This window comes from Pan troglodytes, chromosome 4, assembly GCF_028858775.2.
Source record: "Pan troglodytes isolate AG18354 chromosome 4, NHGRI_mPanTro3-v2.0_pri, whole genome shotgun sequence".
NCBI lineage: Eukaryota > Metazoa > Chordata > Mammalia > Primates > Hominidae > Pan > Pan troglodytes.
Genome location: NC_072402.2, coordinates 49,099,931 through 49,117,079, shown reverse-complemented (window position 1 = coordinate 49,117,079; position 17,149 = coordinate 49,099,931). Strand labels below are relative to the sequence as shown.

The window sequence follows — 17,149 nt, the reverse complement described above, 5'->3', positions numbered from 1 at the left end:
CTGGAAGATACAATTAAAACTATCCATAAGCATATAATAGATATACACATTATATATAATCATATAAAAAATTTAGTATTTAAATCCCCCAATAAAAACTCCCCAAATGACATTCCAGAGTACATTTATGCAGTTTCAGTATAGGAAATTTGCTCTTATGAGAGACTTAATCATCTTTCTATAGCTCTTGACAGTTTGTCATGTTAGCTCAACTCATTAGTTGTTTCTTCCTTGGAACAACGAGAATAAATCTCATTCAAATTCTACCCAAGAGTTCCTCAAATATTTGAAGACTGCTATTATAAGGCCCAAATCTTCTCTTTTTCAAAATACTAATCACCATTTGTTTCTTCAATTATTTTTCTTTTTCTTTTTTTTGGAGACAGGGTCTCACTCTGTCACCCAGGCTGGAGTGCAGTGGTGCGATCACAGCCCACTGCAGCCTCAACTTCCTGGGCTCAAGCTATCTTCCCACCGCAGCCTCCCGAGTAGCTGGGACTACAAGCACATGCCACAGTAATGTTTTTGTTTATTTGTTTGTTTTGTAGAGGCAAGGTCTTGCTACGTTGTCCAAGCTGGTCTCAAATTTTTGGCTTCAAGTGATCCTCCCACCTCAGTCTCCTAAAGTGTGGGATTACAGGTGTGAGCCACCACACCCCACCTCAATTACTTTTCATATGGCATAAATTTGAGGCTTCTCAATACCATGATTATTCTCCGAATGTGCTCTAATTTGTCTTTTGTTTTCCTTCATCCAGTCTCCCACAATGATCTAGGTGTGATTTGACTACCAAAGACAAAAAAAGAACACCCACTTTCATAATTACGGAGACTGGAATTCTATTCATTAAATTTAAGATGGTATTAGCTTTTAGACATCTATTTTTTCCTTGTGGACTTCTGAGAATACTATCATCTAAAATGCCAAAGTATTTTTCATATATCTAGCTAAAAATGTCTTCCTTATTCTGTAATGTAATGTATTCTGTATGTATGTAAATACATATTCTATGTATTTCTATTTAAACATCATCCTATTTTATTTGTCTTAGTTCCTAACTAGCTAAGAAATAGTCTTCAATCTGTCATCCAACATATTTACTATCTAGCCCTCTTACTTTCACATCATTTGTAAACTTTGATAGCCACATATTCTATCTCTTTAAGTTATTGTTAAAAATGTTCAACAGGACAGACTCTAGAGGAAACTGCTAGAAAGTTCCAAGATCATACTAATCCTAATCAGAAGGTTTTGAATTCAGACATTCAATTAATTATAAAGTTGCCTACTACGGTGACAACTATTACTTTCCTGATACCAGTCAGAGATTACCATGGAATTCTTATAAAGCCTTGCAGAAATACAAATATATTAAAGAAATAGTAAAATAACACTAACAAAAATATGTATGATTCCTAAATAAAGAGAGCCGAGCAGGCTCTGAAAATCTAATACCTTAGTAAAGGAAAAAGAGTGGTATAAATGAGCATACGATTAGTGGTGAAGACAGCACAATTATAGTATTGATTAATAAATGAGAAGCAAGATACAGGTTAAATTATAAAGACTTGAGACAAACGAAATGCAGAAGAAAAATATAAAAGAAAATTTCTATGAAACGAAATGTGAATTAAAACTGCCCAGAAAAATAACGTATCTTTTTCAAAGGAAAACTGATATTGAATAACCAACATTGTGAAATATTCTTATGTTATTGGTTCAAATATAAATAACTCTCCAGATATAGTCAGAAGCAACAAGTCATCCATAGACTGGCCTCAGAATTCTCTATACCACATTCCATCTTAAAAGACAGGGAGCAATACCTAACAGAACTTGAGATTTTTTTTAAAAAGTGCTTAAAATACCCTTTTAGTGTAAAGACCAACAAAGTATTTACACCATCCAAGAATCCAAAGACTAAACACCCAGGAATTCTTGAACAAATTACTTGTCAAAGAAACTCATCAAACCAAGCAAAGGATTAAACTTAAGAACTCTTGGAGGCTTGGCCCGGGCACGGTGGCTCATGCCTGTAATCCTAGCACTTTGGGAGGCCAAGGCGGGCAGATCACCAGCTCAGGAGATCGAGACCATCCTGGCTTACACGGTGAAACCCCATCTCTACTAAAAGCATACAAAAAAAAAAAAAAAAAAATAGCCAGGCATGGTTGCAGGCGCCTGTACTCCCAGCTACTCCGGAGGCTGAGGCAGCAGAATCATGTGAACCCGGGAGGTGGAGCTTACAGTGAGCCAAGATCACGCCACTGCACTCCAGCGTGGGCGACAAAGCGAGACTCCAACTCAAAAAAAAAAACAAAAACACTGGGAGGCTGAGTCGGGTGGATCGTAAGGTCAGGAGATCGAGACCATCCTGGCTAACACAGTGAAACCCCGTCTCTACTAAAAATACCAAAAAAAAAAAAAAAAAAAAAAACCACACACAAAAAAACAAATTAACTGGGCATGGTGGAACACACCTGTAGTCCCAAGCTACTCAGGAGGCTGAAGCAGGAGAATCGCTTGAACCCAGGAGGCAGAGGTTGCAGTGAGACGAGATCATGCCACTGCATTCCAGCCTGGGCGACACAGGGAGACTCCATCTCAAAAAAAAAAAAAAAAAAAAAAAAAGATAATGAGCACTGACTCCAATACAATGTAGAATGAAGGCTAAATATAAATGGCGTTTTCTGAATAAAATATAAATAAAATAGAAGTTCTGAATAAAATATAACCTGCCAAAGTAAAAATAACACAAAATAGAAATAAGGGTATAGGAAAAAGAATGTTAATTTTCTTATCTTTTACAGCAGAGTCAATAACTGCCTAGAATTGAGATATGAAGTTAAGCAAACTGTAATTAAATTTTCCATATTTTTCATGATTCACTTGTTTCCTTTATATTGAAAGGATCTCTCCAGAACTAAAATCATTTGATGCAAAGAAATATTTATCCGAGTTCAACTGTTCAACTTCACTTATTCTTTTTCTTCTCTCAAAATTAGGTAAAATTAGGCCAGGCATAGTGGTGTACACCTGTAATCCCAGCACTTTGGGAGGCTGAGGTGGGTGGATCACCTGAGGTCAGGAGATCGAGACCAGCCTGGCCAATATGGTAAAATTCCATCTCTACTAAAAAACAAAGATAGAAAACTTAGCCAGCATAGCAGTGCGCACATGTAATTCCAGCTACTCAGGAGGCTGAGGCAGGAGAATCACTTGAACCCAGGAGGTGGAGGTTGTAGTGAGCTGAAATCTCAGCTACTGTACTCCAGCCTGGGTAACAGAACAAGATTCCATCTCAAAAAAAAAAAGTAAAATTACATTTATTTTATTATTAGCATTTACAAAATTACGTTGATCCAGCCATCCATCAATCCATCTATTTATGGTTCTATATGTATATGTGCTTAGCAAGATGTCTCAAATGACATTCACCTAATATTAATTGTGATGTTCACCTAATGGTAATGATCTGATGGAGGGGGTTTTGTTGTTTTTAGCTTTCTTCTTTGTATACATCTTTGAGTTATAAAGTCCAGTGTTGTGGACTGAACGATGTCTCCCCAAAATTTATATGTGGAAGCCCTAATGTGACTATGTTTTTAAAAATAAAGTCTTAAATAACGTAATAAAGGATAAACGAGGTCATAAGAATGGGGCCCTAATCCAATATGAATGGTTTCCTCATAAAAAGAGGAAAAGACACTTGAGAATTCTTTCTTTCCTTGTGTACACAAAGAGCCCAATGTGAGAACACAGTGAGCAAGTGGTCACCTACAAGCCAGGAAGAGAGACCAGAAACCAACCCCGACAGTACCTTCCTTTCGTCTTGAACTTCTAGCCTCTACACTGTGAAACTTTTGTTTAAACCACCCAGTCTGTGGTATTTTGTTATCACAGCCCTAGTAGACTAATAAATACAGTATTGTTGGGGAGAGAGAAAGAAACACACAGAGAAAGAAACAGAGAGACAAGAATTACTTTGTAACATGTATCAATAGTCCTTATACATCATAAAAAAAGAAGTGAGGTTATCAAATCTGACTTAATGACCCAATAATGGCTCATGGTAATCAAGCTTCCTTTTCAGGATGCCTCAAACCTCTGGTTCTATTAGTGGAGCAACAGCAACAAAAAAATGTTGAAAAAAATGTTGAAAAAAATGGAGGAGACTGGGACCAGAAAATAAATCAGTGAGTTGTTGCAAGATTAAGGTCATAAAGAGGCAAGGAATCATGATTTTAATGAAATGGCCAACAGGAGGCTGTCATACTTTTACAAATAAATAAGAGGTAAAAAACAATAATATAATGGAAGACACAGCCCATAACAAATGTAAAGCCTATAGACAATTATAAATAAGGGAAGAATAAAAAGAACACAGATAGTAAAAACAAAAACAAACAGAACTTTTTCTCCTTTTCCTAGTATATTCACATCCATTCAATAAATATGAACTGAGAAGGTTCTATATAAAAGATATGCAAGATAGAAGAGATACAAAGATGAATTAAACACACCGAGTAGCTCACAGGGCATGGGGATAAAGGGAGAGATAGACATAAATAACACTAACAAAATCATTTGAAAAGTGTTACTAAAAGGACACCTAGAGCCAGATTCAGTAGCTCACATCTGTAGTCCCAGCTGTGTGGAGGCTGAGGCGGGAGGATAGCTTCAACCCAGGAGTTCAAGTCTAACCTGGGCAACATAGCACGACCTCGTCTCTAAAAAACTCAATCAATAGGTCAGGTGTGGTGGTTCACACCTGTAATCCCAGCACTTTGGGAGGCTGAGGTGGGCGGATCAATTGAGGTCAGGAGTTCGAGACCAGCCTGGCCAACACGGTGAAACCCTGTCTACTAGAAATACAAAAAAATTAACTGGGTGTGGTGGCACGCGTTTGTAGTCCCATCTACTCAGGAGGCTGGGACAGGAGAATCTATCACTTGAACCTGGGAGGCAGAGGTTGCAGTGAGCGGAGATCATGCCATTGCACTCCAGCCTGGGTGACAGAGCAAAACTCGGTCCCCGAAAATAAAAATAAATAAAAAATAAAAATAAATCAATAAAAGAACACCTAAATTTCATAATATGTTTCACTCAAAATATGCTTGAACTGTCTTAAGTAGGAATCTGCTACCCTCACCAGATCGGAAGGGTTTTAACCTAGGCAGAAAAAATAGAATGTATAAGGCACAAAAAAGTGAGAGGTCAATTGGTGACATAGCTGAATGGATTCATGTAAAAGATGGATGAATGCTTGGAGATGAGGCTGAAGAGATAGAAGTCCATAGTATAAATACTAATGAAGAGATTTCTAAGGAGTTTACAGACTTCATTCCCTAGGGAGACATGAAAGATTTTATGCTGAAAATGATTAAACTAAACATATTATTATTCAATGATTACTCCAATTTCAAAAGTCTTATTAACACCATATATATAATATATATATATGAACTGTTCACAATCTTCTGCCACTCAATAAAATATTTATTTGCTTTTTCAGAAAAGGTTTATTTCATTATAGCTACTATTAAAATAGTCAATAACTTACATTAATCTGTAACAAATTTTAAACATCATTCTTTTGATTTAAAAAGTTGTACATACTCATCACAGAAAATTGAAAAAATTGTGAAAAGCAAAAAACCACCTACAATCCTAGCTGTCAGACATAAGCACTATCAATTTTTAAACATAAATTAGATTCAAACAATTTAATCATCAGTGTTTTATTCATTCAACAATAAGTTGTATTTCATTAACTTCTTTGAAGGTGTTCAATACATTATATGAAAAGCTAACTTACTCCCATCATATGGATATAATATAAGAAATATACTCTGGCTGGGCGCAGTGGCTCACACCTGTAATCCTAGCATCTAATCGTCCCACTTGGGAGGCCGAGGTGGGCAGATTGCCTGAGCTCAGGAGTTCAAGACCAGCCTGGGCAACTTGGTGACATCCCCTCTCTACTACAAATACAAAAAATCAGCTGGGCATGGTGGCACACACCTGTAGTCCCAGCTACTTTGAAGGCTAAGGCACAAGAATCACTTGAACCCAGGAGGCAGAGGTTGAAGTGAGCTGAGATCACGCCACTGAACTACAGCCTGGGTGACAGAGAGAGACTCTGTCCCCCCGCCCCCCTGCCCCCCAAAATATACATATACTTAATCCCATTTTATTGAATAATTAGGTTGCTTCTAGTCTTTCAATAAGTATAATGTGATAATGGCATATTTCCATACATGTGCATACCTTTGAACTAAATAAGAAAATATGCTTCTAAACCCACCTAAAATAATTTCAAATATGATAATTTACATAAATGTCTTCTCTAAAACTTACCTTTTTCTTTTTAACACTTCTATCAGGCAGAGGAAAATGGTCTTCTAGAAACTCGCCCAAGGTACTCAAGAGTTTCTCCTTATATTCTTTTATATTAAGCATTTTAGTTTTCAGTTCATTAAAGATTCTAATAGATTAAAAAAATTAAGAGAAACATTTAACTGATAAAACACATACGCACATGTAACTAGTTATTCATGAAGTTGATCAAAAACTTTGTTAAAACTTCATTTGCTCAAACCAAATAACTACCTTTTTGAAAATCATATTGTCTATATAACAAGTAGAGAAACCAAAGGTACAGTCAAGTCAAGTCACCCATAAAAGATCATATAATAGCTAATAGTTAACAAAAGTTAGGGCAAGACTCCTGATTCCTGGTAACATTTAACTTCATCTGTGTTTCATGTAACACAAAAAATAAAATACTTTTCCTATTTTAAAAACCTAGAACATAAAATTAATACCTTGATTCAGAAAATGTTTCAACCTTATTTTTCAATTCACTGTGTAGTACATTAAGAGATTCCATTATCTGTTGCTGTTCATCCAACCACCGTTGTTCCCTTTCGACATGGAAAAACAAAACAAGCAATATCTAAATAAAACTTTAAATGTCACTTAATATATATGAATGATTAATAGTAACATAAACAAACCTTTCTAAGTCTTCCTTTAACTTTTCATTCTTTGACTCCATAGTGGACAGTACCATTTCAAGATCTTGTCTCAGCTTTTGGAACTAGAATAAAATAATTCAAATTAATTGCTTGGTCTTTAATCCCAGTTTTATTTCTGAACGATAGTCAAATTTACATAGTGGTCCAGGATACTTCCATTCAGACATCAGTAGTGAAAAAGCCTAGCAGAAAGCATTTGAAAAGGTAAATATACAGTAGGCGCTAAATTTGTGGTAATATTCTATGGTTAAATTTAAAAATACAAGAGGTTTTGAGCAGTAAATTTTAATATCATATTGAAAGGCAAAATAATGGTGTGTTTTCAGTAGTAAGAGAGTAGGTACCTTTTCTTTCTTTCTTTTTTTTTTTTTTTTGAGACAGTCTCACTCTGTCACCCAGGCTGGAGGGCAGTGGTGCCATCTCAGCTCACTGCAAGCTCCGCCTCCCGGGTTCACGCCATTCTCCTGCCCCAGCCTCCTGAGTAGCTGGGACCACAGGTGCCCGCCACCATGCCAGGCTAATTTTTTGTGTTTTTAGTAGAGATAGGGTTTCACCATGTTAGCCAGGATGGTCTCGATCTCCTGACCTTGTGATCCACCCGCCTCGGCCTCCCAAAGTGCTGGGATTACAGGCGTGAGCCACCGTGCCCGGCCCAGGTACCTTTTCTTTTATTTTTTATTTTTATTTTTTGAGACGGAGTCTTGCTTTGTCGCCCAGGCTGGAGTGCAGTGGCATGAACTCGGCTCACTGCAACCTCTGCCTCCTGGGTTCAAGTGATTCTCCTGCCTCAGCCTCCCGAGTAGCTGGGAATACAGGCATGTGCCACCACGCCCAGCTAATTTTTGTATTTTTAGTAGAGACGGGGTTTCACCATATTGGCCAGGCTGGTCTAGACCTCCTGACTTCATGATCCACCCGCCTCAGCCTCCCAAAGTGCTAGGATTACAGGTGTGAGCCACCACGCCCGGCCCCAGGTACCTTTACTAAGGAGACTGTACAAAACGGACACAAATGACTCACTCATTCAATATTTATTCAATCAATCATTCAATCAAATTTGTTGATCAATCATTGACTATTAGGCACTGTTGAAGGAGGGAGAGATGTAAAGCTGAACAGAACAAAGAGGGGAATCCAGACGTTTACTCCAGCAATGGTCAAGTGTCATAAAGAAAAAAAAACATAATAAAAGTAAAAGTATGAAGAGCAAGAAATGGATGTTTTAGGTAGTATGATATGGAAAGACTTCTCTGATCAGGTAACATTTAAATAACAGAGAAAGAAGACAAAGGAAAACATTATGTTATTCTCTAGCAAAAGAATGTTCCAGGGAAAGGGAATAGTAAGTACAAAGGCCAAGGGGCAGAAGTATGCTTGAGGGATTTCAGGAACAACAAAGAAGCCTAAAGAGAATTACAATAAGCACTAGTGTTCCATTCTCCTGATCACAAGGGTTTCTATTAGCTTTTTCTAAACATAAATCAGTGATAAGTTAAACATGTATATTACAAACCCTAAAGTAACTATGAAAACAAAGAAAATAAATAACTAGTAAGCCAATACTGATAATTAGAGACCAGCCTGGGCAACATGGTGAAACCCTGTCTCTATAAATAAATACAAAAATTAGCCAGGCATGGTGCCACATGCCTGTAGTCCCAGCTACTTGGAAGGCTGAGGCAGGAGGATCACTTGAGGCCAGGAGGTGGAGGCTGCAGTGAGCTGAGATCATACCACTGCATGCCAGCCTGGGTAACAAGGCAAGACCCTGCCTCAACAACAACAAAGACAACAACAACAACACACACAATCCAAGAAAGTGGGAAAAGAAGAAAACAGGAACAGAAAAACAGTAGGATGAAAAGAAAGATAAATCAAGGCCAAGCCTGGTGACTCATTCCTGTAATTCTACCACTTTAGGAGGCTAAGGTGAAAGGGTTGTTTGAGGCCAGGAGTTCAAGGCTGCAGTGAGCTATGATATCAACACTGCACCCAGCCTGGGCAACGGAGCAAGATCCTCTGCTCCCAACCCTCCCTCCCCCAGAAAAATATAAATCAATAACATAGCTTTCAATGCAATCATATTGATTATATTAAATATGGTCTAACAATGGCATTAAATTGAAAAATGGAAAGGTATGTAGAAATCTTTGCAACTATTTGGATACCAAAAACATACATCTAAATAATCAATGGGTCAAAGAAGCAACCAATATGAAAATAGGAAATTATTATAACTGAATAGAAATAAAAACATTAACATCAAAATTTGTCTTTTTCTTTTTTCATCCCCCAAACAATTGACATGCAACATCAAGATTTCTGGGATGAAGCAAAAGCAGTAATCAGATGAGAATTCAGAGCACTAAAAATCTTTTTTTTTTTTTTTTTGAGACGGAATCTCGCTCTGTTGTTAGGCTGCAGTGCAGTGGCACTATCTCAGCTCACTGCAACCTCTGCCTCCCGGGTTCAAGTGATTCTCCTGCTTCAGCCTTCCGAGTAGCTGGGACTACAGGTGCATGCCACCATACCCAACTAATTTTTGTATTTTTAGTAGAGATGGGGTTTCACCATGTTGGCCAGGATGGTCTCGATCTCCTGACCTCGTGATCTGCCCGCCTCAGCCTCCCAAAGTGCTGGGATTACAGGCGTGAGCCACTGTGCCCGGCCTAAAAGCCTATTTTAAAAGAAAAGAAAGCTCTCAAATTAATAACCTCAGCTTCTATCATAAGAAATATGAAAAAGAGCAAATAAAACCCACAGTAAGTTGAGGAAATAATAATAACAACAAAGAAGTTAAATCAGTACAAAATAAAAAAATAAAAATAAGGGAAAAGCAATGAAAATTGGTTTTTTGAGAAGGTCAATAAAATTAGATTAATTACGGGGTGGAGAGAAGGACATAAATCACCAATATCAGGAATGAGAGAGGTGACATCACTACAAACATTAAAATGATAATGGAGAAATGTTATCGACAATCTTGTCACTAAATTTGACAAATCAGATGAATAAATTCTTTGAGAGACATAAACTACCAAAGCTCATTTAGACAAATAAGAAATATGACTAGCTCCAGAGAAATAGAATTTGTAATTACAAATTTTCACAGATGAAAATTTTTTTTCATCTCTAAATTTTTATTCAGTTTATGAGAAAATTTTAGGCCCAGATGGTTTCTTCTGTGAATTCAAACAAATACTTCAGGAATAAAAAATTACTATTCTATACAAACTCTTTTGAAGAGGAGAGAATACTTCCTAATTTGTTCTATGAGGCTGGTATTACCCTTATATCAAAGCCTAACAAAGACATCACAAAAAAGAAAACCACAGACCAATATTCCTCATGAACACAGAAGCAAAAATCTCATAAAATTTCAGCAAATTAAATTCAGCAATAAATAAGAAAGATTAATATAGTATGGCAAAGTGGGGTTTATCATAGGAATATGCAGTTAAGCAGACAGATAAAATCAATTTTTGTATTTTTAGTAGAGATGGGATGGTGGTGGGTCTTGCCTGTAATCCCAGGACTTTCGGAGGCTGAGGCGGGCGGATCACCTGAGGTAGGGAGTTTGAGACCAGCCTGACCAACATGGAGAAACCCCGTCTCTACTAAAAATACAAAATTAGCCAGGCGTGGTGGAGCATGCCTGTAATCCCAGCTACTTGGGAGGCTGAGGCAGGAGAATTGCTTGAACCCGGGAGGTGGAGATTGCAGTGAGCTGAGATCACGCCATTGCACTCCAGCCTGGACAACAAGAGCGAAACTCCATCTCCAAAAAAAAAAAAAAAAAAAAAAAATCAATTTTAAAAATCAATCATTGTAATTCACCATATCAATAGATTTTAAAAAGGAGAAAAACATTTAATAACCTCAATAAATTCAGGAAGAGTAAGTGACAAAATTCAATATTAATTTGTGATTTTAAAATAAAAGACTTAGGCCGGGGCGGTGGCTCATGCCTGTAATCTCAGCACTTTGGGAGGCCGAGGACCTGAGGTTAAGAGTTCAAGACCAGCCTGGCCAAAATGGTGAAACCCCCGTCTCTACTAAAAATACATAAATTAGCCCAAAGCGGTGACAGGTGCCTGTAATCCAAGCTACTGGGAGGCTGAGGCAGGAGAATTGCTTGAACCCAGGAGGCAGAGATTGCAGTGAACTGAGATCGTGCCATTGCACTCCAGCCTGGGTGACAGAGTAAGACCCTGTATCAAAATAAATAAATAAACAAATAAATAAATAAAATAACAAAATAAAATAAGACTTCATAAACTGTAACAGAAGAAAATTTCCACAATCTGATTAAAAGTGTCTACAAAAAACCTACTGCTAACATCACACTTAATGGTGAAGGGGCAAATGCTTTCCGATAACATCAGGAACAAGGCAAAGATGTCCATTCTTACCGTTTGTATTGAATATTTTACTGAAGTACAAGCTCTAGGACAGCAAAATAACCCCCCAAAAAGATATAAAAATTATACAGAAGGGAAAAGATATGTAAAACTGTGTTTGATCTCAGATAATAAGGATGTAGAATAAAAGTTTCTCAAGTTCACTGGATACAAAATCAATATATACATATTAATTGTATTTGTATTTATTAGTAATAAATAAAAATTGAAATTTAAGGCCGGGTGCAGTGCCTCAAGCCTGAAATCCCATCACTTTGGGAGGCCAAGGTGGGCAGATCATGAGGTCAGGAGATCAAGACCATCCTGGCTAAAATGGTGAAACCCCATCTCTACTAAAAATACAAAACAAAATTAGCCAGGCGTAGTGGCGGATGCCTGTAGTCCCAGCTACTCGGGAGGCTGAGGCAGGAGAATGGCGTGAACCCGGGAGGTGGAGCTTGCAGTGAGCTGAGATGGCACCACTGCACTCTAGCCTGGGTGACAGAGCGAGACACCGTCTCAACAAAAAAAAAAAAAAAGGAAAAAGAAAAAAATTGAAATTTAAAAGAATACCATTTAATAGTCAAAATTATGAAATAATAAAGGGATGAATTTGACAAAAGATGTGCAAGACCTGTATGCTGAAAACTACAAAACACTGGTGAGACAAAATGTTTAAATATCAAATAAATGGGGACCTAAATAAATACAAAGATGACACAGTGCTAATGGATCTGCATTCAGACTAAGTATGTTAAAGATAGCAATCTTCCACAAATTAACCTATGATTCAGGGAAATTTCAAAGTTCCAGCTTTTTATGGGGCAGAATGACAAACCAATTCTAAAAGTTACATGGAAATATGAAACAATTTTGAAAAGAACAACAAAGTTAGAGAATTCATAATACTTGATTTAAAGGCTTATTTTAAAGCTTTGGTAAAAAACATAATGTGGTATTGGCTTAAAGACAGAAACACAGAATAAAAAAACAGAAATATCCAAAGCACAGAATAGAGAAAAACAGAGTTCAGAAATAGATACACATATACATGGTCATTAATTTTCAACAAAAGTGTAAAGGAAATTCAAAAAAGAAAAGATAGTTTCTTCAACAAATACCGCTGGAACAGTCAGTATCCAAATGAAAACAAATGACCCGATATCACTAACTCATACTATATATACATAAACATTAACTCAAAATGGATCATGAACCTAAATACTGAAACCTAAAACTTAAAAACTTTTAACAGAAAACACAGGAGAAAATCTTTGTGATTCTGAGTTGGGCAAACAGTTCTTAGATTTGAGCTCAGACCTTAATAGAAAACTTGATTAAATGGAGTTAATCAAATTAGAAACTTAAGTTCTCCAAAACACCACAGAGAAAATGAAAAGAAGTCGGGCACCATGGCTCATGCCTGTAGTTTCAGCACTTTGGGAGGCTGAAGCAGGCAGATCACTTGAGCCCAGGAGTGCATACAAGCCTGGGCAACATTGCAAATCCCATCTCTACAAAAAAATACAAAACTTAGCCAGACATGGTGGTACACACCCATAGTCCCAGCTACTCAGGAGGCTGAAGTAGGAGAATCCCTTAAGCCTGAGGTCAAGGTTACAACGAACTGACATGATGCCACTGCAGTGCAGCCTGAGTGACAGAACAAAACCCTGTCGAGGACGGAAGGGAGGGAGGGAGGGAGGTGAAAAGACAATTATGCAGGAAAGAGTTAACTCAGCAGACCTAGACTGCAAAAACCTTGGACATTACTAAAGCCTGTCTTCAGAACTGCCCTTGGTCAGTTCCCTGAAAATAAGCTCTGAGCCCTTGGAATACTCTACTCGATGAGCATTTTTCTATGTCTAGAACCTTGGGTCACATGGCACCAGCTTGATTAGAGAGTTTATGCTAACTATGTGATTTGTGTTAAATGCATTTTTACTCTAGGCGGATGGAGTATACATAGTTAAGGTCAGTTACACAATACCTGACTGACTCCCAATAAAAACCCTAAACAAGGCTCAAGTGAGATTCTCTGGCTGCCAACTCGCCACGTCACACACAGTTGCAGGGAGAATTAAGCGCATCCACACAACTCTACTGGGAAAGAACTCTTGTAAGCTTATCCCATGTGCCTTTTCCTTTGTTCATTGTAATGTTCTCTCTCACTTTAATAAGCTGCAACCAAGAGAACAGCAGTTCTTCTGAGTCCAGTGAGTCTATCCCACAAATCATTGCACCTGAGGGCAGTCTTAGAGAAAACTCTGACACAACTAGCATTACAAATGAGATTTCCTATAACTCCGGCTAGCTGAAACATAAGGAAAGCACTGTTTGAGAAAAGGAAGGATTACAGGGCGGGTAAAGTTTGATGCCAGATGGTTACTGAGTCACCGATAGTATAAAACAACAACAGCTGCACTGCGATAAGTTACTGTAGGTAGAAGTTACCAGTAAAATATACAATGATAGAACCAGCTCCTGTAGAGCTGGCTCACTGAATATACAACAAAATGTAAAATGAGAAACAAGCTAAATATACAATCCCCTTATTTTTAACTGTAATGAAAAATAGCTAAAATGAAAGTTTTTGGGACAGATGCTGGCACTGCATCATGTTTGGATTTTGGCCACTCTAAGCTACAGTTGCTAGTTTGGGGTTGCTAAGAGTTGCTATGAAAGGGAAAAATTTTGCTGGATCATCTGCCATGGGTCATTCTAAATTCATTGTGTTGGAAATTTGGTGGATCTTTTTCAATGTAAAGAATCATTATCTTAGCCAGGCACAGTGGCTCACGCCTGTAATCTCAGCACTTTGGGAGGCCAAGGTGGAAGGACTGCCTGAGACCAGGAATTCAACACCAGCCTTAACAACATAGTGAGACCCCATCTACAAAAAAACAAAAATAAAAAATAAAAAAATTAGCCAGGCATGGTGGCACACACCTGTACTCCTAGCTACTTGGGAAGCTAAGGCAGGAAGATCATTTGACCCCAGCAGTTTGAGATGAGACAGCTATAATCTTATTACACTCCAACCGGGGCAACAGAGTAATAACCTGTTTCAAAGAAAAAAAAATATATATATATGTAGGGATTGGGGGGGGAGAATAATTATCTTTTATTCTGAGAAAATGTCCATGTATTATTTATTTTATTATTTCTTGCCTTCGATTTTTTAATATTCTGCAACTTATAATGGTAAAATTTCATAATTCGACTTTAGCTTTATTTCTTCTATTATTCCAACTGTCCTTTTTTCCCATTCCTGGCCCATTATTTACATTTCCATGACTATAGAAACTTGGTTGCCATTGTGGCAGTGTTAAGAGGTAGGGTCTTTGGGAAGCAATTGGGTCGTGGGGGCTCCACCCTCATGAAGTGATTAATGCCATAATTGCCAGAATAGGTTAGTTGTCACGGGAGTTCAGCCCTGCCTTTTCCTGTCTCTTGTATTCACTTCCACCTTCTATCCTTTTGCTGTGCTATAATACAGTAAGATGGCCTTCCCTCACCAAAAACAGCACCATGCTCTTAGATTCTCAATCTTTTTAAGTTCTGCAGTTAAAAAAAGTTGGAACTTTGTTCTGTTGGAGTTAAAGTGAGAGGAAACATTAATACAGACAAAGAAAAAGGCACATGGGAGAAGCTTACAGGAGTTCTTTCCTAGTAGAGTTGCATAGATGTGCTCAATTCTCCCCACAACTATGTATGAACAAACTTTTTAAATAAACTTTCTCAGCTATAGGTGAATAAACTTGTTTTTTTTTGAGACGGAGTCTCGCTCTGTCATCCAGGCTGGAGTCCAGTAGGGCGATCTCGGCTCACTGCAAGGTCCTCCTCCCGGGTTCACGCCATTCTCCTGCCTCAGCCTCCCAAGTAGGTGGGACTACAGGAACCCGCCACCATGCCCAGCTAATTTTTTTGTATTTTAGTAGAGACGGGGTTTCACCGTGCTAGCCAGGATGGTCTCTCCTGACCTCGTGATCCGCCCACCTTGGCTTCCCAAAGTGCTAGAATTACAGGTGTGAGCCACCACGCCCGGCCGGTGAATAAACTTTTTAAAAATAAATTATCCAGTCTGTGATGCTCTGCAATAGCAGAAGAAAACAGACTAAGACAGCAGTTTTTTGTGGCTGGCTTTTTTCATTTAGCATGTTTTCAAGGTATATCCATATTTTAGCATGTATCTCCACTCCATTTCTTTTTATTGTCCAATAATGTGTCACTGTTAGGATATATTGCATTTTATTCATTCATTAATTGATGGATATTTGAGGTTGTTTTCCCTTTTTGCCTGTAAGAAAAATGATGCTATGAACATTCATGTGTAACTTTTCGTTTGGATACATACATGTTTTCATTCCTCCTGGGTATATATCCAGGAATGAAACTGCTGCGACATAGAGGTACTCTTTTACCTTTTGAGAAATTTCCACACTGCTTTCTAAAATAGTATACCATTTTACATTGCCACTAGCAATGTATTGCTATTCCAATTTTTGTACTTCTTTACCAACCCATGTTATTGTCTGTTGATTATAGCCATCCTAGACGGTGTAAAGTGGTCCTTTTTTAAAAAAATGGCATTGTTATTTTGTGGGATCAAAATTTTTTCTTATCCTGTGGATGGTATTATTTCTTTAAATTCTCGTTGGTTCCCTGAAGTGTCTCTCCTTGAGGCTCATCTTTGTTCAGTTGTTTTGAACTTCTGTCTTTCAACTTGGAGACATTTCACAGATGTGTATGATCCTTGTCTGGACATTCCTATTTAAAACTCAAAAACTTACTATGAATGCTATGTTTATGAATAAGGCTTTATGATGTGTGGCCACCCTACTTTTTCACTGGGGACTCCATATATTATTACTTAGAAATATTTTCTTTTCAAAATATTTTATCTCCTGTCTAAGGCTATGTTCTTTTTTGATTAGCAATTTCTTTAAGTCATTTTTCTCTTCTCACTTTTACTATACATTCAAGAGAAGCCAAGCCATACCTTCAACACTTCGTTTAAATATTTTCTCAGCGAAAGATTCAACTTCATTCCTCGTTTTATTTTTCATAAATAAAATAAAAAACTAGGGACCTCTGCAGACAGAGCGATGGAGGGAACTAGCAGTACACCATGCAGAATAAAAATGTTAACTTGATCTTTCTGACTTTTGACCTGCACACCACCCCTATTAACCACCCAACCTGGTATCCCTGAGTCAAGAGCCTCACTAGTTTAATGTCTCCATATCATATACTTCCGGTTCTCAGATATATAGGTAAGAAGTTAGCAACAGTAAGCTAGGAAGATTTAACCATCTATATTCTGACTTTAAAGAAATAGCCTTGATTTTAGCTCCACACTTGAACTCTGAGTTTTGCAGTAACAGGCTCCTTCAAATCCCAAGACTTTCTTCAATTTTGTGGGGGCAAACTCTTTTCATCATGATTTCTGTCTCTAGGCACATACTTACCTCTTTCCATGCTCTACAACTTGTAAAAGTTTCTGTTTGCTTCCATCCTCTCTTCTATATTTTAACCTTATGAACTGACACTTTAAAAATATGACATTATTGACATTTAAGTTTTGAGAAAGTGTCTATGATCCTTGTCTGGACATTCATATTTAAAACTCGAAAATTCATGTCTTCCTCACATGCAAAAATACATTCATTCCATCCCAATAGCCACAAGTCTTAACTTATTCTACC

The 17,149-nt window shown here is 37.6% G+C and overlaps 1 protein-coding gene across 44 annotated transcripts in view; it reads right to left on the bottom strand.

Moving 5' to 3' along the window:
• The window catches only part of CENPK (centromere protein K), a 71,565-nt gene that overhangs the window by 30,127 nt on the left and 24,289 nt on the right, over positions 1-17,149 (bottom strand). For 28 of the 44 annotated variants that reach the window (XR_008547975.2, XR_010157226.1, XR_010157225.1 and 25 more), the window contains 3 exons: positions 7,021-7,103; positions 6,829-6,927; positions 6,362-6,488 (listed from right to left, as the gene is read on the bottom strand). Coding sequence is in view for 39 of the 44 variants with exons in the window: in XM_063811188.1 (XP_063667258.1) it covers positions 6,362-6,488; positions 6,829-6,927; positions 7,021-7,103 (309 nt within the window). In the remaining 5 variants the exon portion in view is untranslated. Of the gene's footprint in view, positions 1-2,481; positions 2,605-6,361; positions 6,489-6,828; positions 6,928-7,020; positions 7,104-17,149 lie in introns of all 44 variants that reach the window. The other 16 variants (XR_010157224.1, XR_010157223.1, XM_054684327.2 and 13 more) reach the window with 1 other exon arrangement.